This window comes from Epargyreus clarus, unplaced genomic scaffold (assembly GCF_041222505.1).
Source record: "Epargyreus clarus isolate Ecla_fem2 unplaced genomic scaffold, WU_Ecla_fem_2.2 ptg000007l, whole genome shotgun sequence".
NCBI lineage: Eukaryota > Metazoa > Arthropoda > Insecta > Lepidoptera > Hesperiidae > Epargyreus > Epargyreus clarus.
Window position 1 is genome coordinate 17,473,653 of NW_027332215.1, and position 25,844 is coordinate 17,499,496.

The 25,844-nt window shown below is 35.1% G+C and overlaps 2 protein-coding genes across 4 annotated transcripts; both read left to right on the forward strand.

The window, feature by feature from the left end:
* The first annotated feature begins 485 nt into the window (after positions 1-485).
* On the forward strand, positions 486-21,748 carry Mcad (Medium-chain acyl-CoA dehydrogenase). Of its 3 annotated transcripts, none has more exons than XM_073074921.1 (10): positions 486-695; positions 1,407-1,500; positions 7,666-7,833; positions 7,950-8,050; positions 13,363-13,443; positions 17,612-17,742; positions 18,317-18,425; positions 19,729-19,869; positions 20,363-20,552; positions 21,049-21,748. In XM_073074921.1, the coding sequence occupies exons 1-10, from the start codon at positions 678-680 to the stop codon at positions 21,282-21,284; spliced, it is 1,269 nt and encodes a 422-aa protein (XP_072931022.1). In that variant the 5' UTR covers positions 486-677; the 3' UTR covers positions 21,285-21,748. The 3 variants fall into 3 exon arrangements, with proteins under 3 accessions (XP_072931022.1, XP_072931017.1, XP_072931021.1); XM_073074916.1 differs by lacking the exon at positions 7,950-8,050 and adding an exon at positions 9,182-9,285; XM_073074920.1 differs by lacking the exon at positions 7,950-8,050 and adding an exon at positions 11,550-11,650 and having other exon boundaries at positions 488-695.
* Positions 21,749-23,949: 2,201 nt separating this feature from the next.
* LOC140743558 (uncharacterized) lies at positions 23,950-25,609 on the forward strand. Its single transcript, XM_073074932.1, has 2 exons — positions 23,950-24,328; positions 24,662-25,609. The coding sequence occupies exons 1-2, from the start codon at positions 24,147-24,149 to the stop codon at positions 25,038-25,040; spliced, it is 561 nt and encodes a 186-aa protein (XP_072931033.1). The 5' UTR covers positions 23,950-24,146; the 3' UTR covers positions 25,041-25,609.
* Positions 25,610-25,844: the final 235 nt, after the last annotated feature.

Genomic DNA, 25,844 nt, shown 5'->3' on the forward strand with positions numbered 1-25,844 from the left:
TTACAAAACCTTAAAAGCAGAGTAAAATGTTCATATATATTTTTTATAAGATTTTCGATTCTATGTCATTATTATAATTAAAACTCAATTAAGGTAAATAATAATGTTATAATATAATATATTACTAATTAATCTCAGATGTTGCAAAATATTTAACAATATATGAAATTAAAAATTACTCAAATCGAAAGGCGTAACATTTTATTACATTTGAACCACTCAACATATAATATAAATAAATAACAAGAAATTATTAAAGCTAAAATATATACAAATTATTAAATCGAAAGTATATTTTATGAAATTTGCAATATCAGCCGGTAATCTCGTACTACCTAATACCAAAGGAATAATAATATTATATTTGTGTAGGTAACAGTGGAACAGACCAAAGAGAATTTTATAACCACTACGTTTTAAATAGATTTTTACTTTTTACACCAAATCAACCACAGAGTATCTTTCTACCTTTTATGTACTTCAGTATTTAATTCTTATCTATGCTTACCATACTTGACATCACAGAGTGCGCACGTCTTGAACTTTACCTTATTTTGGAGAACTTTGAAGCGGCGTAAGAAATATTTAAATCATCAATCCTCACGCTGCCATCGTCAGGTTGTGACGTTTTTATAAATAAATATAGTTTTTAATTTCTACAATACGTATAAGGCAAAATGAATCCCATCTCACAAGTAAGTATAATCTTTGAAGAATTGTTTAATTCTTAATTGTAACATTATTTACTGTATTCTAAGAATTTAAACTTGTTGTGCAATTAAAAAAATATTTTTAAGAAACTTTGCTACCTTTTTACTAAATTTTACGTACACATTACATATGAAGTCCAAAGTTCAAAAACCAACTACTAAAGGAAAGTGTACATTGACCTTTGAGTAACAGTTATAAGACACGATGAAACATTTTAAGGAGACCAGGGCGTTTGTATTTACAAGTTTATTTTAACTCCACTGGTATTCATAAACCCATTTTAATAAAATTTTTTTGGCAATAGAAAAATATGAATGTACCTGCATAATATAGTTACCTATTAAAGTATATTAAAATGTGTTGGTTACTCAGATCAGGGATAGATTACAATAAATTAACATTAAGTCTTTTTAATAAAATTAAACATTTATAAGGAGACATAATGTGTTCATTTCAAATTCTTTTTCAGTGTAGTAACCATAAGGTCTTTATCACTTTTAATATATCACCTAGTAAAACTAGGATCATGATGATAGTATATTTTATGTTATATGTATTTCAATTCTGGACTTCATAATACTGGAATTTTCTTATATTGCTTTTGTAGCATATCATATTATCTAGTAATTCTGATAAAATAATTCAGTAAGTATCAAAGTCTAAACAAGTTTATTACATACTACTCAACGTTTCAGATTGTCCGGGCCACGCGCCCACTCTACAGAAAATTGTCTACCTCTGCTCCTGTAGCAGCGGCTAAACCCATTCCAACAACTGGCATGTGCTTTGGTATGTTTTATTTATCTTATTATACATAAATCAAATGGTAGTTCGAAACTTTGCCTTGCAATTGCAGGGTGCAAGAATCACCCACAGGCATGCACCTTTGATTTTTCTAAATTTATTAACAAAGATATGATACTTTCAGAACTGACATTCTGTAACCAAAGGGTAAAAACAGAACCCTATTACTACATAAGCCTATGATATTGTCAGTCTAATACAGGATCTCTTGAAATTTAAAAGATACTATTGAGTTTTTAACATAGTATGTATATTAGGGTGGAGCGAAAAACCTTTTTTTAGTTTTGGAAATGTAATAGTCACGAAAAGATGTCTTGATGGTTAAAACTAAAGTATGTAAAATATTATTCCGATCAGATACGGGTCAACTTCACAGTTATTTACTCGATGGTCTTAAACAATGAGCCATTGTCTTGATGTTTTTCTTCCATTAACAAATTTTTTTCTACATTTACTTCAGGATCTTTACCATGGTTTTGACGCAAACTGGACCGGTATTTGTTATTTTTAGTGCTTCTTGACCTTAGAGGTTAGCTATTACAATATGTAACCTCAACTATTTGTGGCTTTTGGATATTTTTGTACATCTATATAGAAAATATTATGTACATTTGTGAGAAGCTTGGCCATTAAAATACATTATTGATGAAGTGAGCCTCTCAATACTTAGCTTGCAATAATGTGATGGTGTGGCAAAAGAGTATATGATCCTTGATAAGATAGTTCTAGCAAACTATCACCAATTTTTATGGTTTCCTTGCATGGAGGACTTATTACATTTTTATTACATCTTTTTACCGTTTTATTAATAATTTTAAACATGTGATTAGATTTAATTATCTTGGTTATAAATTATAATTAATACACTATGTCCTTGGTTAGACAAACCTACAGCGCTGTATCCATTTTCACCTACTGCTGTTGTTTTTTTTGTTTATGATAATAGCTTTAAATGAGCATGCAGTCCAACTGATGGTAAGTAGCAACTGCTGCCCATAGACATCTGTAATCCACCCCCGATAAGATTCACACTCGTTAAATCAGAAAACAGCAGTTCTTCATACTGATGGGGTCAGGCACAAAAAGGTGTGGCGTGCCATCTCTTTTTACCGGTTCATAACATAGTTACGAGTTAAAGGAATATAGAAAGGCAGATCACCGGTGTTGGTGTTTCGCCTGGAACCCTAAAAAGAACTCGCTTACTATGCTAAATGCTGAATAATGTTGCAAATCCTTAAGAAAAGATAAGACGTGAAAAGATAACGTAATACTAACATGCCTATGCTGTTATCAGACAACCAATTGTAGTACTTTCAAGAGCTAATTTTGGCCTTATCATTTTAAAAGTCATTTTATTAGGTTAACTAATTGTTAGCCGCGAGTTCGCAGCGGTTTTAGCTTATCACCTGTAATTTCACAATACACACCAACATTATTTTGTAAGTGTGTAATACCAGTATGGATAGAATTTACTATCGAATTTGGTGTCTTAGTTATCTTCGGCGGTGATCTAAGATCTCGATTTAGATCTCATTCTAAACAAGTACTACAACGAATATAATAATATTTCTGCAGTATATATTTGTGAACGATTAGTATATTATTCCGTTAGAGTTAATGCCCATACATTAATTCTAATAGAATTATAATTGATTTTAATTTATGTATGCAGAAACTATTTACCTGTGTTTTAGCTTCTGTAATGTAATTTTACGTTACAGAATACTTATTGCATTATACATATATCCACATTTATATAGTGCAATTTTGATATAACGATCGTGTGTAGCTCGTCTAAATTATTCTACTAGTTTTGCTGCACTTTGTAGCACTTTTAGTCTGATGATTTCCATATATACTCCATGTTGAGTTGCCACTGGGTCAATATATAGCATGATACTATATATTTTTTGTCAATTGTAATATATTTTTAATATATGGAAAAAGGTATTGATTGAAAGATAATGATAGTCAGTTGAGTTGGCAGAAAAAAAAGAAAAACAAGGTCTTCAGAAAAATGTATACTATTTAGGTAGTATGTTATTGCAATGTTTTTGTCCAAAAGAAAGGTGCCAAGTCTAACTCAAAGTCCTCTCAATGACAGAAAATGAACGTGGATATTTATATATTACTTATAACCCGGCAAACGTTGTGTTGCCACATAAAAAAACGTTAAGGGTGAACAACTCTTATCATTCAGGGGTATGAAAAATAGATAGTAGACGATTCTCAGACCTGAATATGCATATAAAATTTGGTGAAAATCGGTAAAGCCGTTTCGGACGACTACGGTAACTAACAGTGACATGAGAATTTTATATATTAGTATATAAAATGCTAATGTTAGTACGTAAATTCACAGTTTTCTTTATCATCCGCAACTCCGACCAACTTCCTGTCCTTATCTAACTCATGTGAGCTTCTGGAAAGGTATGAAAATTTCTGGAATGGTCAAGAAAGTTCCAAAATGTGTGCAATTGTTGTAATTCTAGAATGTCAATCTAGAATTTTCTAGAAAGTCCTAAAAAATCTTGAATGATCTAAACAGTTCTAAAATATGTGCGATGGTTGTCATCGTTCTAGAAAGTTTTAGAGAACTTCTAGAATGATCTAGAAAGTTCTGAAAATTTTTGGACTGATCTACAAAGTTCTAAATATTTCTAGAATGATTTAAAAACTTCTAAAATTAGTGCAACTGCTAAAATTAATCCGAAATGATCGAGAAAGTTCCAACAAAATCTGGAATGATCTAGAAAGTTCAAAAATGTGTGCGATTGTTACAATTGATTTCGAATATTGTAAAGGCTTCATAAAAAAAGGATTCAATGTTTACAACATTTCCGGTCCAGAAAGTTCAAAAATTTTCTGTAATGATTTAGAAACTTTCAAAATGCCTATAACTGAAGAAATTGTTTTGAAATGTTCTAGAACTTACTAGAAATTTCCGACATGATCTGAAATTTTTTAAAATGTCTACAACGGTTGAAACCGATCCAAAATGTTCTATAACGTTTAAAAAAATCCGGAATGATCTAGAAACTTCCAATTTTGTTTCAAAGTTGCCTACAACTGTTGAAATCGATCGGAAATGTTTAGAACTTTCTAGAAATTTCTGAAATGATCTGTAAAACTTCTAAAATTTTTGCTACTGTTAAAATCCATCTGGAATGTTTTAGTAAGTTCTGAAAATTTTGTATGTTTTATGCGCCAATTTTTATGAAAAATTCCCCAATAATAAAGTTTATTATTGAGCTTTTTAACCGACTTCAAAAAGGAGGAGGTTATCAATTCGGCCGGTATCTTTTTTTTTTTTTTTTTTTTTTTTTTATGTATGTACAGCAATTACTCCGCCGTTAGTGGACCGATTTTAATAATTCTTTTTTTATTGTGTAGAGACGAGCTGCGAGTTGGTCCCATTTAAATATGGTTAGGATCCATCGATTGGTTCTGGAGAAAAAGAGGGGAACTCCTCCACCCATGTAAATATAACAGCCATAACTTCGCCGTTTATGAACCTATTTTAATGCCTTTAATTTCGTGTGTGGACAATTGCTACAAGTTGGTCCCATTTAAATATGATGAGGATCAGAGTGGGTTCTGGAGGCAAAATATGTAACTCCTCAACTGATGGGTATAATTGAGTTTTGTTTGAAGATATTTGGTGTAGGTTCTAATGAAATTGAAAAACCAGTTTATCTTTGACTATTTAAGGGTCTGATAATGTGGCTCGGAGTCAAAATATGTAACTCCTCAACCGATGGGAATAATGGAGTTGTGTTTGAAGATATTTGATGTACGTTCTAATGAAATTACAAAGCCAGTTCATCATTGACTATTTAAGGGTCTGCTAATGTGGCTCGGAGACAAAATATGTAACTCCTCAACCGATGGGAATAATTGAGTTGTGTTTGAAGATATTTGGTGTAGGTTCTAATGAAATTGAAAAACCAGTTTATCTTTGACTATTTAAGGGTCTGATAATGTGGCTCGGAGTCAAAATATGTAACTCCTCAACCGATGGGAATAATTGACTTGTGTTTGAAGATATTTGGTGTAGGTTCTAATGAAATTGCGAGGCCAGTTTATCATTGACTATTTGAGGATCTGATAATGTGGCTCGGAGACAAAATATGTAACTCCTCAACCAATGGGAATAATTGAGTTGTGTTTGAAGATATTTGCTGTAGGTTCTAATGAAATTGCAAAGCCAGTTCATCATTGACTATTTAGTTAGGTTAGGTTGGAACATATAAGACAATATAAAACTAAGCGAGCAGGGCGCGGCAGCGCCCTGCGAGCGGGCGGTTCCAATCAATGTAAATTCAGACCTTACCTTAATTCGTGATCTCGTTTATACAATTTTATATTGTATTAATATAAATGTTATTATGTCATCACTAAAAAGGGTGAAAAAAAAATTTTAACAAAAAATACAACCGACTTCTATGTCACTACAAAGTAAAAAATAATTCAAATAAATGTTGGTTTAGTACATATTTCTGAAGTCGGCGCTCAATATATTTCGTTGGATAACGATGTCAACAGCGTATCTAATATGAGCGTATCAATATATTTCGTTGGATAACGATGTCAACAGCGTATCTAATATGAGCGCCGACTTCAGAAATATGTACTAAACCAACATTTATTTGAATTATTTTTTACTTTGTAGTGACATAGAAGTCGGTTGTATTTTTTGTTAAAAATTTTTTTTGAACTTCATTTTATTATTAAACTTCCTGAACGTTTTTTTTTTGTTGATATTTTTTTTGCGGAATTGTCTTTTTAAATTATTATTTTTTGTTGTTAACCTAAAAAAAGACAATTTCTTCTTTGTTTTGTCTCAATAATTTGTTACCGACGGGCATAAAAAAATATAATTAAAAAAATATATCATATATCATCTGCATGTTAATATATTACCGTTTAGCTGTGATTCGTGTATGACATGAGAGCTTAAGGCAAGCTCATGTTGATTTTTCAAACTTTTCAAAATGATCAAGAGTCTGCCGTTAATTTCTAGAACATTACCACTTACTAAATTATTTCTTATTTCAACTTATAATTAATTCGATATATATATATACACCGTATCTATACTAATGTCTCTTATACCATATGTCTCTTACTATCTTAGAAATTAATCTATAATATCTACTTTAGGAAATGGATCTTTAAATATTTCGTATACCAAGCAACGCCAGGTTTCGCTGCTAGTTTTATAAATAAGATAAATCAAGTAAAATATTATTGCACATTGATCATTTTTTAAGTACACGGTGTAATAGGGCGCGTTCTATTAATTAGTTCTGACTCGGCTAACGTTTACATGAAAAAATATCCGCCTACCTACTCTTTTGCTCCTAAAATTAAACTCATTTCTCAGTCAGTGATTGTAAGTAAATCTTTTGAGAAATAATGAATCTTAAACCCAAGGTTACCTACAGATTTAAAGTACTTTAGATCCCTGCATGTCAATGTAAACGTGATTATGTAACTTTAAGACTATATAATTATAATATAATGTATACATTATATTATATAATTATAATATAATGTAGGCATACTTAAATTGTACATAAAAACCGTCGTAAGAAGTTCTATATAATAATGAAAAACACATTCGTGATAAGTTAGATTAGACCCAAGATTAGTGAGGTCGAAATTCTGATAAATATCTATCTACTAGTTTATATTAGATGGCGGTTCTATTGTGTTATTGGTTTTGGTTCAATAACTGTCATATAGATAAATATATTACGCACTGCACTACACTACTAAATCATGTAATATAAATAGATAAAAGTATTAAGTTCTACATCCATATAATATCACGCCGATAAAGTGGATAGGATAAACTCGTACGTTTTTTAATACAGTATGTTCATAGAGATGTAGGCTCATATATACGAGTATATATTTAGGACTTTTTTGGACACGATTTTTCTTGATTCATAACATCAATAGATTCAAAGGCATTAATACATTTTTATTTTATTAATTTTCTGTAGTTATGTACCTGAATACAATTAGAATTTACTCGATCTATTTTATTAATAAATAAAAAATTAAGAAGTTAAGAATTAAGTAACGATGGCATATGAAATAATCTTTGAAAAAACAGGTGATAAAAGGATAATTTATTTTCAGAATTGAACGATGAACAACAAGCTCTACAGGATTTGGCCCGTAAATTCACTAAAGAAGAAATCATTCCCGTAGCAGCCCAATATGATAAGACTGGAGAGTATCCCTGGCCCATCGTCAAGAAGGCCTGGGAAGTTGGTCTAATGAACGGTCACATCCCCGAACATTGCGGTAATGTTATTGCTTTATTTTCATCCTCATAAACCTCAATCATTTCATCATTAGAAAGTGTCTTCTTACCAGAACCCATCTTGGCCCATCACTTACAAGCAAAGCCCTATTTACAGGAGGATTAGAACTAGGTGTTTTTGACATATGTCTTGTGACCGAGGAGATCGCATTCGGATGTGCCGGTATGAAAGCAGCCATTGTCACGTCTTCGATAGGTGTAAGTCTAAGACAGAACTACTCCAGGTTTCTTCTTTTCCATAAACTTTAAGCCTAATATATGGCTAGGTATTCTCATAGTCTATTTAAGTTTCTGAGGGCTAGCTACAAATTTTATGAGGACCGATTTTAATTATTTTATGATACGTTTTCATGGAGCATGACTCTGCAACAACAAGTAAAAATCGTAGATCCGTAATGCTATAGGAAATATTCACAGGAGGACTAGGTTTAGGCGTATTCGAGTCGTGCCTCGTCTGCGAAGAGACATCTTTTGGTTGTTCAGGAATAATGGCCGCCATATATATCACCGAAGTTGCAGTCAGTGAGCTTCAGTATTTTTTTTCTGAACATGTATATTTAAGTGTGTTTGAAAGCATGCGGGATTTTTTAACCCGACTGCGGATGGGGATGTTTTTCAGTGTATGTATATATTATGTATGGGGAAACCCTACATGGGTTCCTCTCTGCTGCGGGGGCAGCAGAGGATATGCCGGACTCCTACCGGCTAAAACCTCACGGTGTTCCTCTGAACGCCTTTTATCGGAATCACGGGTACGCTAATAGCACTCGTCCGCGGTGCCGATTCTTTGGCACGCCCTGCAGTTTGATGGTTTAACATATGAGGTGCCATTGGGTCCGTTTAAGTTACTGGCGTGACATTTTAAAGCAGTCGGGTTTTTTAAATAATTCTTTCTTTTAATCAGGAAAATAATAAAAAGGTTACTTCGTTAATTGTTTATATTATAGGTACATGTAATTTACGGCTCGTAAAATGTGCTAATTAATATCCCGAACATGTATGGAAAAAATGTTTTTTCGAGTTACACTATCGGCATTGCTATAAATCTTGCGCAGTTTTACATACATTATAAAAAGGGTAAAAAAACTAAAATCGCGTCTCTTCTTAAGCATAAGCTGCAACAAGGGTACTAGAATTACTTTGGCTACAAAGAAAATACTCGAGCGTCAAGTAAAGAGATTTATCAAAATACGACAATTTGCAGATTGAAACCTAACAAATGCGAAATCGACTTGTTTTTAGTTGCATTTTATAGTTATAATATCACTTAGAGCGTGGATTACGAAACACTATTCATTTACACAATGTAAAGATGCAGAGATATTACAGGAGGCATTGGAAACATGGGAGTATTCGAAGAATGCATTATAGCTGACGAGTTCTCATTCGGTTGTTCGGGAATCAATACAGCCATTGGCGGTACTGGTTTGGGAGTGAGTGGAAACTATATTTTATTTCCCAGTTCCGTCATTCGTGTCTATGTCCGGGGCCGCCTATTGTTAAACTTTGTTTATAAACAAATGAAACTACGACCTTTTGCAAACACTACTTTGGCATATTTTGGCAAATATGCTCATTATGATCAATTGTTCACATATACATAAGTTTACTATGCCACGTTCGCAATCTGTTTGTAAAATGTCGATTTCATTATGCTATATTTCGTAAGTGGGCGCCTAAAACTGATGTTATATTAAATTTCCGCAACTCTTATTACAAATTGCTTTTGTTTGGTAATGTCCCTAGTTCGGGGGTTGTTAATGCGCCTTTGAATGTATTCGTGTGGTGGACATGAAAAAAAATGGGGTCTAATTATATTGTTATTAAAGATGTAATTATTGTAAATGGCACTAAACTTGTATCATACAATACAATAATCCGCGCTATTCCGGCCCCTGTTTTTTCCGGAACATTTAATTCTAAACGGATAAGTCAAATGCTCATTTATATATAAATGAACAGATTACGTAGACATGTTTTGACTTTGCAGCTCATTATGACCAAATTGTTTCTAAATTTCTAACTTTTCAAGTTCTTTTAAATTAGTCGTTCATGCAACACCGCCTTGCAAGACAGCTGTCGGAGTATCGCGGGTGTAATCTATATCCTGTAAGCAAGTATGATTTAAGACATGTAAACTGTGCATATATATAATGTAACAATATTGAAGCTTAATATTTGTAATATATTTTATTAACATTTTACCAGTGGGATCATAACTTTACCAAAATTACTTTATTACGCTAAATACATTAACATTTAAAATGTGGAAATCTTAAATTTGAACACACTGATCAAATTTATAAAATCAATTATAAATATCTACATTAAGAATTAAAATTAATTAATTATAATTAAATTAAATTATATGTAGTGCAAGACATATTTTTTTTTTAAATATTATATTTAAAAGTAAATCATTATAATTATTTGCATGATCATTGTCACGTTGTCCTTATAGTGCTTTATAAACTGTAATTTTTCTCGATTACCTTTTCCTTAAACTGTAGCAGGAAGTTAAACTGAACTGAAAGGGCTCGAACACAAAACTGCGATGCGACGCGATGCGAATTCGCGACGCAGAAAATTGCGATGCGAATTGCTGCGATGCGATGTCGTGCGGCGTAGCGTCTCTCAGGGTGACCAACAACAACAACCACTGTGCGATGCGAATCAATTCGCAAGTTCTTGCGATGCGTCGAGGGAGCTCGCAGATTTTTGCGATGCGACGTCGCATCGCAGTTTTGTGTACGAACCCAAACACCGTAACACGTAATAAGTTGCAGAAGTTTCCTAACTGTTTCGACACCGTAATTTTGTTACATAATGTTCCGAAAATGGTTACACGGTACTTTTAATTTAATGTAAAATTTGGTTAATTATAATAATTAATTTAAATCAGTAGTAATGGTAGGATTAGCATAGCTATTCGTTATAATTACTACGTAATATAATAATATATATTTTTTGTTACTATTTATTAGGATTTACCTGAATTTATCTCTAATGTCATTTATATATGTAATTTTATTAGGGAAGTAATATTTTTTCCATGTTATTGTGTTTGTTCTAGTTGAGGGCCGTATGACGTATCTTATTGTTTTACGTACAAGGCTTAAGAAACTTGAAACAAGTAATTACCTAAAAATTTCCTGCTTACGTAATATTAATTAGTCTCTATTATAAATTGCAGTAACTTAATGGTGTATTGTTTGATAAACAAGCTTTATATGTCGTCATCGTAAGTAATTGAATAAGACCAACGATTAACGGTGAACATTTTCGTACAAAATTTCAAATGCCTATTTCTACAGGTGCTCATTCGTATGCTTCGTATACCATACACAAGATAACCAATGAATTCTTTGTGTATAAATGTTTGACCTAAACGCTTTCATTTGTATCGTCATTCTATGTTCTACATGTCGATTGGAAGGCGCCATTTATATCTGCTAATTTTGAACGTGTTTTTCAGACAAAATCGTATTTTCTATACAATATTTTGACGGTCACGGTCCGTGTACGCAGTTGTGTGAAGATATAAATACGTTACATATAATGTATAGAATGATATAGTTTTGTCTGACATTTACGATGTCTGTAGATATAAATGAACCATAAAGCTTACAAGAATGTTCCAATGACTGCCACTCTACTTATGTTGTATGCCACCCGTGACCAATGACAAAATTCACAGGTGGTTTAAACATGGGTGTCTTTGACGGGTGCTTAGTGGCGGAGGAGCTGGCTTATGGGTGTACTGGTATCATGACCGCAATGGAAGCGAGTGGTCTTGGCGTGAGTGACTTATTACTGGTGGCTTGTGTATTACTTTTCCAAATGCACGAATGGTATTTTACTAACAATTTGTAGTATGTCTAATTAACTATATATATGTATCTGAACTTCGAATAGATTCCAATGATTTAATTTTGTTGCGGAAAATTTACCCACAGTAAGAAGATGAATACAATTAAAAACAATTATATACAAAAAATATAATAGCTCTTTTATTTTTTCCTTTATTTATCTTAGAATTAGTCCGCAATTAAGTAATTATTTTAAATACTCACTAAATAAATTAATTTCATTTATTAAACGACTAATTTCCATATTTTGTATTTTTTCTTAACTAATGTAAGCATGTTTGGAGTAAAAACTTAATTGTGTGATTTTGACGTATATCTCGGTTATTAATACTTGATGCCTTACCTTATCGTCAGTATGTTAAGTTTAAAATTCAAATAAAACAGGTTTTGTTTAACAGATTTGTTTCGATTTCCGTACATTTAATTTTTAACCCCCCTCAATCAAGAATATTCAAGAAAGTGAAAGGTATAAAAAATAGCAATATATTATTTAACATTAGGTATACGGGTGTTATTAACTGCATAGAGCAATATTTTGTAAGTTTTAAAAAAAATTAACCTTTTGTAGGGATAAGGCATTCTCAAAATCGAAAATTAACAAGCGATACGTACTCTATTAATCCTAATATCTTACTAAATAACTGCCATTTAAGAAGTCACACGTCGAAACCATTGTCGGTGTATATGTTTGCCAGGGTTATAATAAATTATAACATAATATAATATATTGAAAAGCAACGTTTAAATGTACAGTGTGGCACAGGGATAATCTTTGTATGTATAAAATTTGTGGTCTTTGTTTAACTGCGCACAATAAGGAATATGCATAAAAATTTAAGTTATTCATAAATAAGTATCAGATCAGTGAAACCAAATTGTCTAATTTACATTTTATCCTTGGAGATAACCCATTACTATGTCTCAATGCTGGGTATATGAGGTATATTCCCAGCGACGAAGCTGAAAAAGAGTAATAAATAATTTTGACACTCAAGGTATAGTTTTGCTAATTATATGCATATTCCTCGCTAGCTATATATAGGTATCTGTGTTAAATGTATTGTTCATAATGTAAATTGTGCACTTCAAATTTGAATATGACCCGATCATACTCCATGAAGACCTCATAATTCGTGCTATTGGCTGTGGTTTGCATGTTATTGTTTTATAAAAACTATTTTTACTTAGATATTACGACTAACAAATTATTCTTAAATATGAGTTATAGCTAATTTTAGTCACGAACAGTGTATACTAATTATAAATGTAACATTATCCTCTTTCGTAGCTCACTAACCCCTAACTCCTCGCTGTTCAGGAATTTACTTAATTACTGTCATGATGTTGCTAAATATTCCCATGAGCTTTTCAGAGTTTATTTTAACTCATTCATATCTTTGCACTGGCAGACTAAGGAGAGGGCCGAGGAGATGCGCCCCAGGCCTCTAGTCCTGGGGGCCTACCAAATATCTACAAGTTTCCTTGTAGACATTTGTAAAAGCTTGTAACTGGAGGCCTCATTCAACTTTCCTGAGCTTAGTCCGCAACTGGATCTTTGAATATTCTATTGCCACTATCTCTGCTTAACATATCTCTACGTGCGATAAAACGATCTTACAAAACACACGTGGACGTTTTCAGCAAACACCGGTAATCATCGCCGGTAACAAGGAGCAACAAAAGAAGTATCTGGGCAGACTTATCGAAGAACCACTTGTTGCTGTAAGTACACTTTGCATAATATCAACGGATTAAATTATATGGTAATTAACTTTTTTGAATGAATACTTGGTATATTAATACAAGTGACATGTTGCGAAAGTGGCAAAAAGTTAATACGATAAGATTTAAGCTACCTACTTATTACCTACTTATTTCTGATGTTATAAGAAATGTTGGAAGTTTCGAGAATAATCAAAATCGACCATTTTCTTCATAGCCTCGAGAAAAAACCTTTTTGGAATTCAGACCCAAAGGGTAAAAAGAACCCTATTACTAAGCCTGCGCTATCTGTCCGTCCGTCACAGGCTATTACGTCTTTACCGTAAGGGCCTCTGTGGCCCCTAGGGTATAATGCATATATGTACACGCATATACTAAGAAATACGGCCAACATTTCTCAATTGAGATGTTTTTGAAGGTGGTAGAAACCTTTTTGTTTTGGCGCCATGTTTTAAACAAATTGATGCAAGATTCCTATAAACAGATTAAAAATAAATATATATTTAGTATGTAACAGTATCATTTTTAATACTATTTTCAAGTATGTCAGTTTAACAGTTTAAATGTAATAATTTTAATGTAATCCCTACCTGACGTAAGCGACACCCCGGGACCCCTATTTATTTATTTCTTTTGTTCACGAGGGGGAAACCTTCAAAAGGTACCCGATGCCTTGGGAGCGACACAGGGTTATGTAGGACTCTTACCGCACTAAAACCCCCCCGGTGACCGTCCTCAGCGCTGCGTAGAGGACTCCGGGATCTCCAAAGGAACGCAACCCGAGTCCTCTTAGCGCATTGCCCCGTCGGGCTCCGCCCAGGTGAGCTTATTGCTCACCGCACCGTCTGGTGCGTACGACGGTATGCGACCACACATACCGCCGTCCTTCTCGGGGTCGCTGGCCGGACGGTTCGAGCTCCCACTCTTACCACCCATGACCCCAGAAGCCCCCTTTTAGTAGCCTCTTACGACAGGCTGGGGATACCGTAGCCCTATTCTTGTCCCGGAACTACAGGGATAACCCAGGGACCCCTAGGCTTTGTTTTTGATCTATGGCCAGGTTAATTAATGATAAACCTGTGAGGCACCTTTAAATTTTAAATTTATGTGCCTCATTTATTTCCTTTAATTAAATTAGCAAAGCTTAATCAATTACATCAATGAATTACAGGAAGAATGAAACTAATAAAAAAATAATGCTTAGAATCAACCATTGAGGTAGTATACTGAAAACAAATAAGATTTTGAAGATGACAGCTCGAGCAGTCATTCCTCAAGGTCACAAACTTTGATTTTTCATCAGAGTACAAATCTAAACATTTACATTTTTTACTACGCCACCCTTTGTGGGGCAAAGGTCTCCACTGACTCGAATATAATTATTAATGTCGTAAAATATTTATGCAAATATGCTTACACACTCATACATCACGAATTCATTTCAAAATAAAGCAGGCATTCTGAAACAATAATCTTTCATTCGTCCGCAAATAAATCGCAGTGGGGTGCGCTAACAGCTAATTAAAAGCGATGATGAATAATTATAAAATGTCAAATCAGTATTCACTTAGGTATACATTAATTCAGCCACTGAGGTAGTTCGAGGCCTTCAAATATTTTATAAATAAAATCAATTGTCATTATTATCGTCATGCCTAATTTAAATTTACTTGAATAACAGAAAATATCATTAAGGAGTTTGGGAACTTATTGTGAGCCGTAAATCTAGAAATCCATTTTATTGCCTTTGGAGCTCCACTGTTTTTTTTTTATTAAAACGAGTTGGTTCACATAATTATAGTTTAAAAACTGAAAGCCACGCTAAAATCGCACAAGGAAAATCGTAAATCCTGACTCTTGACGATCCTGATGAGGAGAATGGGATAAAATTATTAAAATCGCGTATTGTTATCGGTTCTTGATAATTGTTTAAAATGGGTAAAAATCGAATCCAAAGATTCCGTTACATTCATACTTGTAGGTCAAGCTAATAAAGCGTTGTAATGGGATTATACACAATGATAATAACAATTTTTTTTTTTTTTTTTTTTTTTTTTTTTTATATGTAACCTAACGATAAGGCAGACGGGCTGCCTGATGGAAAGCAGTCACCGTCGCCTATGGACATTTGCAACACCAGAGGAGTCGCCAATGCATCGCCGGCTTTGAAGGAGAGCTCTTTTTACACCCCTCTTGAAGAGCCCCATGTCATAGTCCTGAGGGAATACCTCAGGAGGAAGTTCATTCCACATTTTGCACGTACGCGGCAAAAATGATCTATTAAACCGAACCGTGGAGGACCGCCACGGGTCCAGTTGATGTGGATGGAACTTCATCCTTCGGCGAGTGGTGCGATGAAGGAAAGGCGACGTAGGCACCAGATCAAACAGTTCCTCAGAACACTCACCATTGTAAAGTCGGTAGAACACGCAGAGGGAACCTATGTCCCTCCGAAGGCTTAAGGGTTCTAACCGATCAGAGATCACTGGGTCATCGACGATTCGCACCGCGCGTTTCTGTACGGAGTCAAGTGGGTCAAGTTGGTATTGTGGTGCCCCTGCCCAGAGATGCGAGCAGTACTCCATGTGGGGCCTCACTTGCGCTTTATAAAGCAGCAGGAGTTGCCCCCCAGTGAAGTACTGCTTGGCTCTGTTTAGGACGCCCAGTTTCTTTGAAGCCAACTTGGCTTTAACTTCCAAATGACTCCGATACTGCACGTCGCACGAGATGTCGACTCCCAGGATCCCTACACTTTTACCAATGGTGAGCGGGGTACTTTGGAACTTAGGCGCTATGACGAATGGGGTTTTTTTAGCGGTAAACGCGCAGACTTGTGTCTTCGAGGTGTTGAACTCAACAAGGTTAAGACGACCCCATTCCGAGACCCGCTCCAGAGAGTTCTCGATTTCAGACACAAGTCGGATTCTGCTTTCTTCCACGAATGTCCGAGAGGTGTTCGCACGGCCTGTGTACACAGCATCTCCCGTGCTATCATCTGCATAGCAATGAATGCCACCGATTTTTAGCAGCATATCATTGATATGCAGAATAAAAAGCGTGGGAGATAATACAGACCCTTGGGGCACGCCAGCGTTGATGAGCTTCGTGTCTGAGCAGCACCCGTCAATTACGACCTTAATATGCCGCTCAGACAGAAAGCTGGCTGTCCATGTGCACAACCTCTCGGGAAGACCGTAAGATGGTAACTTCGCGAGAAGGGCCCTATGCCAGACCCGGTCAAAGGCCTTAGCGATGTCCAGGCTTACGGCCAATGCCTCCCCGTTGCTCTCAACAGCCTGCGCCCAACGGTGAGTGAGGTACGCAAGAAGATCACCAGCTGATCGGCCCTTGCGAAAACCATATTGGTGATCGCTGATCAGCCGGTGCTCTTCCAGGTACCTAAGGAGCTGCGTGTTTACAACACGCTCCATAGCTTTTGAGAGCAAGGAGGTTATCGCTATAGGCCTATAGTTGGCCGGGTCGCTGCGGTCACCCTTTTTGGGAATAGGGTGTACAAGGGCAACCTTCCACGAAGACGGTACTTGTCCTGTGGTGTAGGAAAGCGAGAATAGGCGTGTTAAGACGGGAGCCAACTCGGGAGCGCACGTCCTGAGCACCACTGCGGGGATTTCGTCTGGCCCGCTCGACTTCTTGATATCGAGGGACAATAGAGCTCGCCTGACAGCCTTCTGCGTAAAGCGAATATCCGGCATAGAGCTCTCACACCGCGGGATGGTAGGCGGTGTGGCCCCTGTGTCATCAAGAGTCGAGTTTGAGGCAAAGAGGGTACCAAGAAGATCGGCTTTCCCCTTTGCCGTGTGGGCCAGAGAATCATCTGGTTTTATAATATATAACAATTGTTTTATAATAGGGAGTTTTGTATAAATTGATGGGTTGGTCGAAGAACCGCTATTGAATACGGTCCTGTGACGTAAAGCATCCCCGTATATCAATATATAAATATGTGTCACGTTAACCACAAAATGTAGGATCCCTTGTGCGAATTAAGAGATCATGCCTCATCGCAGCGATTTGATACGGTACGATGTTATATGGCAACTCACCAATATAATTATACCATTATGTCTAAAATCGGTATATAGTAGCTCCATTGTTAAATATAGGTCTTCTTCTGCCAATGGAGAAAATGATACGTTGTATTTGTCAGGCTTACGGTGTGACCGAGCCCGGTGCGGGGTCAGACGTGGCCGGCATCAAGACTAGGGCCGAGAAGAAGGGGGACGAGTGGATCCTCAACGGACAGAAGATGTGGATCACTAACGGCGGGGTCGCCAACTGGTGAGACTTTCAAAAATATTTTTATTACGTTTGAATTGCTATAACGAAGATAATATGGAGTAAGATAATAGGAGTTGGAAATATTTCTTCATTATTCCCATCCCTTAATAATGACACGTAAAACATAAAATGAGATTGGGAATATGGATATAGGCTAATATTTATACTATTTAAAGAAAGGTTACTGTTAAAAACAATTTGCCACTCGAGATACCATATTAGTTAACAGGAGTTTTTCAAAACTTAAACAGTCTTAGTCCGTTTAACCAAGAAAAGCTATTTTGTACAGGAAAGTAGTTTTTTTTAATTTATCAGGATTAACCGTATTGCTTTTAAATATCGGCCGACATCGATTTAAAAGTGAAAGAAGAGAATAATGGAAAGAAATAATAACATCCCCCATTACGTAAAAATTGGAATTTTCCAAATTTAGCAAAATAATCAGAAATAATAAATAAATATAACCCAACTCTCATCCTATGAAAGAATAAGTGTATCAAAAAGACCCTCTTATCCTCTATTAGTGCTTACTTAATATCAATGACCCCTTATGGTGATAATCTAAATATTTCAGGTACTTCGTGTTGGCTCGCACCAACCCTGACCCGAAGTGCCCGGCCAGCAAGGCATTCACTGGCTTCATCGTGGAGAGGGAATGGGCCGGAGTTACCCCTGGACGCAAAGTAAGCTATTTATTTGTTATTTATTTACAGGCGCGATCACGGCATAAAATTTTGGGGATATTTTATTAAAATATTACTTTTTTCTAACGCGTTTTAAATGTATATCATAATATTTATTGTAAAGTCGGGCATATCCTCTCCGCTACGGCAGAGAGGAATCCATGCAGGGTTTCCCCACGAAAAAAAAAAAGATCAAGTGCGAGTCAGACTAGAGGGTTTTTGCCTGGGCCTGCGCCATAATTATAAACATTAATTATGTATAATAGCTATTTAATTACTTTGACTGTAACATATACATAACGTGAGCAACCACATACTAAGCATATTATTAATATGTTATCTGTGATATAATTAAAACTATCATGAATTAACGAAATTTACAAATTGAAGCTATTAATCTACAATGATATTATTAATAATAAATCATAAATTACATTAAATTAAGATTTATGAATTTTAATATTTCTCACATAATTACCTATTATAAATTACAAAAGGAGAAAACATGACAAATAGATATTGTGAATTATGATTTAGTCATAATCATTTAAATTAAAAGTTATATTAAGTGTTATTATCTTATATATAAAATTCTCGTGTCACAATGTTAGTTACCATACTCTTCCGAGACGGGTTTACCGATTTTCATCAAATTTTATATACATATTCAGTAGGTCTTAGAATCGGCTACTATCTATTTTTCATCCCCCTAAGTGAGGGTTGTTCACACTTAACATTTTTTTATTTATATGGCAACACAACGTTTGCCGGGTCAGCTAGTTTTTTATAAATCTTACACCGAATAGTTAGTTTAAAAATATTAGTAAAAATATAATTATATTAGTTTAAAAATTTCTTAGAAAGCGGCCCTAAAAGCGTTTTTAGTACAGTTATATTAATTTTCGTCAATAATTTTATTCTTATATTGAATTATTTTTACATTTTACTTTGATTAACTATAAACTAGAGTATGATTGTTTAAAAAACTATATAAAGCCAATATTTTTTAACAATCATAGTCTAGTATAGTTTGTAATAGTTTCACTTTAACGAAATTCAATCTTATCTGGAGATGACTACAGATATACATGGCCAGCAGTGACTGCTGCATGCTTATTATAGTCCGCTCTGAATATAGAAATTGAATCGCGTCGCCATAGCAAATTGTACGACTACACCTGCTCGCAACAACTTCAGAGCGGACTAGCATTTTGGCGCCGACTATAACTACCCCTATATTATGAAAATATAGTCTATTGTAGTAGTAATAAGTAACTAAACGAGAATGTATTTACGTTCCCAGGAACAGAACATGGGCCAGCGAGCGTCGGACACGCGCGGCATCACGTTCGAGGACGTGCGCATCCCGAAGGAGAACGTGCTGATCGGCGAGGGAGCTGGCTTCAAGATCGCCATGGGTGCCTTCGACAAAACCCGCCCTCCGGTACATACTATACTAGCTTTAGCTTCGCTCGCTGTCTGAGGTTTATATGGTACCATTTTTTCGAGATAAAATAATATGTAAACCATATAGGATAGGTTGATTAATAATAACACGCGTTATCTTCAGGGTTGTAACGCATCTGTGGCAGATCCAGGTAGAATTGCTATCTTATCTTGGGTTGATATCAGATGTCCATGGGCGGCAGTAGCCACTTACCATCAAGTGGACTGCATACTCGTTTGCTACTTCTGTAATCAACCCCAGATAGGATTAGATATTCCTACCTAAGGTCGGCTACAGATGCGCCGCTACTCCTGAGGACTAAGCTGGAACGCCTCGGAAAAGTATGTCTCCCATACTACGCCCTTCAACCAGAACTCAGCAGCGTTTAACACTGCTGTTATGAGGCAGAAATAGGTGTGGTATCGCCGGAGTCGAACCAAAACAACTGGCATATTAATACAATTATCATACCAACCCCTTATACTAACAGGTAGGAGCCGGTGCGACCGGTCTGGCGAGGCGTGCGCTCTACGAGGCGACGAAGTACTCGCTGGAACGCAAGACGTTCGGCGTGCCCATCGCGCAGCACCAAGCCGTGGCGTTCATGTTGGCCGATATGGCGATCGGTGTGGAGACCGCTCGCCTTGCCTGGCAGAAGGCGGCCTGGTTGGTCGACCACGGTCAGTATCAGTGTCTACCAAGGTTAAAAAGTTCAGAGTACACAGCCTTTATACCATAACGAAAGTAGAATTATACTTACTTATACTTTAAGGGTGTCTGGCAAGGCGTGGCCACTGCAGTAGGTGTCTGGCAATGAACGAGGTCGTTTTTAATGTTATTTCAAATAAAATATATAAGAACTGAGCTTTATACTTTAACGAAAGTAAGGTACTATTTTTCACACATTTACTACCTTATACCTGCCAAAGCCACCATCATCCAAACTCCATAGTCGCAGAACGTTTTCATGTGTTGGGGTCGTGCACAGACAAACTATCATATTTTATAAAATAACGAAGGTCTGGGGGCCGCGGGCTTTACTCTATTAAAAATGCTAACTGATCCTTTGATCAGTAATTTGCGTATAAAACATCATGTACCCAATATTCATCGCAGTAACGAATTTGAGTTATTAAAACGTAATAAATTAAACATGTTTTTATCCTATATTTACAGGTCAGAAAAATACAGTACTTGCATCAGTGGCTAAGTCTCACGCGTCCGACGTCGCGAACAAAGCGGCAACAGATGCAGTACAGATCTTCGGCGGCAACGGCTTCAACACCGAGTACCCTGTTGAGAAACTGATGCGAGACGCCAAGATTTATCAGATCTACGAGGGCACTTCGCAAATTCAGAGACTCATTATCTCCAGGGAACTCCTCACGGAGGCTAAACAGAGTGCCGCTTAAAATGTGGCCAGTTTAAAGGGCAGCCCAAAATTCAGAAATAATGGCTGCGCGAGCTTTATTACTCGTGCAAAGCACCATATAAAATTGTAATTCATTAGCAGTTGCCCTTCAATATTTTTTTAATTAATAAAATCCCTAGTTTATAAACTATTAGCTTTTTATATTAAATGTCATTTGATATAATTGTAATATGCAGTAATTGGGAACTTGAAAAATTATACTTTCTATTATATTAAGGTCATACAACTTATCACATATATTTTATATCAATTATACACAATACATAATTAGTTATAAATACATACATAATAAGTGAAACTGAAGCTACTGCCTTGTGGAAGTGTTCCGATACCTTTTAAATGTGGTGATTTTTGTATATCACATAATATTTTGAGATAATCTTTTATTGTGAATATTTATGTTGAAAATTGTTTCTGTTTATTGATTAAAATATTTTTAAAATACATTTATTTTATTGAATGTAAGTTTGTATAGTTGAGGTTTATAATGGATCTAGATGAAACCATGTGATTGAAATTAAAGCTTCCACTTAAAAGCATTTTCAAAATTACAGTCACATGATATGCAATATCCACAGCAGTAATAACCTAATTGTTGAAACTCGGTCTGAGATTCAAGAACCCCGGCATGCACGTCTGATTTTGCAAAGTTATATGTATATTAGAAATTAATTATCACTTGCAATGGTGAAGAAAAACAACTTGAGGAAACCTGCACAATAGAGAGATTTATAAAATAATCTCAAAGGTGTGTAAAGTTTACCAATATGCACTGGACTATGGCCTAATCCTTCTCATTCTGAGAGAAGACCTGTGCCCAGCAGTAGGGTAGTATTAGGTTGATGATGGTGAAATATGCTATAGTACTAATATTCTACCAGTGGCAGACAAAAATTAGTTCAGTTATATTGTTTGACTAACCGCAATTAATATTCTTTCTTGCAATTTTACACTACTTCTTATGGAAAAAATATGTGACATTTGCTAAGACCACCCTTTTCCCTCACATTAGATTATTCTTGAGTTCTTGACCAACCCTCTCCTTAATTTTATATGTAATTAATAGGTACCTATTAAAATACATTATTCTCCTACATTATTATGAATCAATATTCTTAGAGGCTTACTAAGCTTTATAAGAAGGGCCATAGTTTTAATTTTATCAGCAAGCTCTTCGAGTTTTGAATAGAGAATGAAGTTAATCATTACATTTGTATACCTTATATTCATTACACTACATAAACTTACGTTAGTTTATTAACATTGTTTAAATCTATCAGAGTAATAATTAATTAGGTACTTCAAATTTCAGTTTTTTTTTTTTTTTGTTTATGCGATGCATGGCTTCTGGGTAAAATTTCACTTATTTCAGTGTAGAAGTCAAACTTGACACTGTCAAGTTGACAATCAATTGCTTATTTTTGACATTTTTGACACTTGTTGTTTTTGTTTTTTATTGTTATAATATCGATGTCATTGTCATATTACTGGACACAATTAAATTATGATCTTCGAGTAAGGATCATAGAGTATAGTAGCCTATATAGGAAGTAAGGACAATACCCCAAGTTTTCGTTCTTACTTCGCCATCAATCGTGAAAGCACATATTCTCTATATAGTTGAAATAAAATGATTTTAATGACGGGTAAATATTATATATTTTAACATTTTTAGTTACTTTAACTTGTAAGTATTTAGTAATTTATTTATTTTTATGTACGTTTTATTTTTATTTTTAATAAATAACTTAGAACTAACTATACTCTTTGACTTAGAACGCATTAATTTATGAAAAGTATGAAACTGGCAACATTAGAAATTAGTTTCTCTGCGCACCGTAAGATGGCGCCACGATGAAGTTATAATGTAAACGGTGAAATATATATAATTATGATTCGTTAAATATATATATTTAAAGAAGTAATATCAAGATGCAGGTTAATTAATAATAACAGAGATACTACATAATATACGTGATATGCTTTTAGCTATTTACTTTAAACGGATATGTGAATAAAAGTCTACATTGACGGCGCCATCTTTGATGAAAATAACACACTAAATGAAACAACAGGAAACGCATAATGCTAAGAATTTTTTTCTAGATGGCAGTATTGTCTACCGGATATAGTATTACTTTAAATATAATTCGTAATTTAAGAGTTTAAATTATTCATTAAAAATTAATAATCATAGTATAAATTGTTTTAAGTATATTTTCAAGTTATACAATTTATTTATATATTGCTTAGTAGGTTAGCATCCATAAATATATACTTCTCAATCATACTCATACAGATTGACCTACATTCGAAGCCCTTGTGAAAGGATTGTGCAATAGAAACGGTCATTTATTACACAACATAGCGTATTCATAAGCAAATGTAGTCATTTTGCATCATTTACATGATTTTTAAACGATAAGAAGTAGAGTTCGTTTTTTATTCACAAAAGTACTTTCAAAGTTATTTCTTAACAAGTATCAATTATTAGTTTATTATTCTCTTAATATAAATCATTTATTATTTTTAAAATATACGATTCCCTTTTTTGTAATAAATTAGGCCATGACACGATTTTTTCAAATTGGGTTAATTTCTCGCTGCCCTTTACCGACTTATTTCAATGTCAGTCATGAGTACAGTAGCTCCATTGAACCCGAGTTATGTCGGAATATCAAAGTGTAAGTGAAGTGGCCTAGAGACCTACATTTTGTGTTTATCAAAGAATTATTAGTTTTTATGGAGAAATTTTGAAATAAATTTTGTTTATAGCCCGTGTAGATGATATTTTTTAATATTTGCGGGCGACAAATCATAGTTGTTTCGCCTGACAGTCCGAATGCACGAAGACTCTCCAAAAATGAGTGTTGCGCAGGGTCTGGCCGCCTCCACGAGCCAGGCAAAGAATGACATCGTAATAGAAGCTCCGATAGAATACAAAATGAGCTCCGCAGAGGCGAAGCCTGCAGAAACTATAGAGATGGACTTAAAAATAGCGTATGTGGACCCTTCAAGCGGTATGTACACATTAGATCTATTAAATATCTAGTTTTCATTGTTACATTGGTACATATTTGTTATATTCGACACGGTTATTCACACGAAGCGGATATGAGGTCCTCATGATGTTGTAACCGAGCGCAATCTAAAAAGAATTAACAAAATCGATGTGTAAAAACTACTTCATTTATTTATTACAATTGGTTCGAATTAGACTCTTCTTGGAGTAACCATTTGTTTCTCGGTTTTGGGACATGAGGCCTGGAGAAAAGTCTCCGAATGTTTAATTAATAAACAAGTGTTAGTTGTATAATAATTACAATGTGTGCATTGTGGACTGTGGAGGCTAAAGAGAGGCTACCTGCTCGTACGCTCGGCTGCACGGTGTGGCAACGCCGCATTGTCTTTTCGCGCTATCCTACAACCTACCATGGACTGTGTGAAACAGAGTTTCATAATTTTTTTACGACGAAGACTCATAGTGGCTCGTAAAAGTGTCGCAAGAAGAGTTTTATATGTATTTAATAAGCGTGCAATGAATGGGTTCCGCTCGCGGCACGTTGAATGGTACGATATCGTTTGGTATTCTGCTGGTAGAGTTGATCCGGCGACGCTCTTTTTGATTTCATTCGGTGTCAGTAGGGCACGTTTACTCGGCTGCGCCTCGCGGTGCAGTGCAGTGAGGCTACGTACGTCTACGACACCACGCCATTTGTTACACAGAATGAAGTAATCGTCCTGACGTGACGTGAACGTTGCGTGTTGCGTTCATAGAAATGAGGCTCTTGAAGGCGCGTTTTAATATTTAGAAGACGAAACGCTCCGGTACAGAGGCGTAGCTCGTGTTCTCTTAATGATGCGCTGCTACGAGAATGTTCTGCGTATTTTAGGAAGTAGGCCGTACGATGGGAATCTGACAAGTGGACTATGCGGGCGTTTATATTTTTTGTACCTAGGCGTTTCGATGATTTCGTGACTTGTAGCCCTAGCAACTAAAAGTATGGCGAAAGAGTTTCATGAATGATTTGATCACTTTGTTTGGCCAACATCGTGATATAATGTGCCGATCTCTTTGAACTGTGCTCTCGCCTGATTCACGGTTCGTTATTTGAGTTCTCTATGTCCCTTTTACTCATGATATAGCACGAAAGTGACGCAACATTATGACTACATCCGTTGGCACTGCACCATTAACATTTTTACATTTAAAAAATCTATACTCGCAAGAATTTTATATAAATAACTATAGAAATCGATATAGAACTAAATTATTAGTAATATTATTAAAGTCCGTGACGCAATATCGCCCCTTATGCTTAATATTATTATATCTTATGTAAGCTGTAGTTTAGAGGGTTCTGTACCCAAAAGGTAATAATCCGAATTTTTTCTATGCGTCAGTTGTCAGTCTGTCACTAGGCTCTATGTCATGAACTGTAATAGTGTTACTCTGAGCGCTATAACAATAAAAATCTAAATATAAAAAGGTTAAAAATAAACTGAGTTCCTCATTGAAGTCGTCGGTATTTTTCGGTTC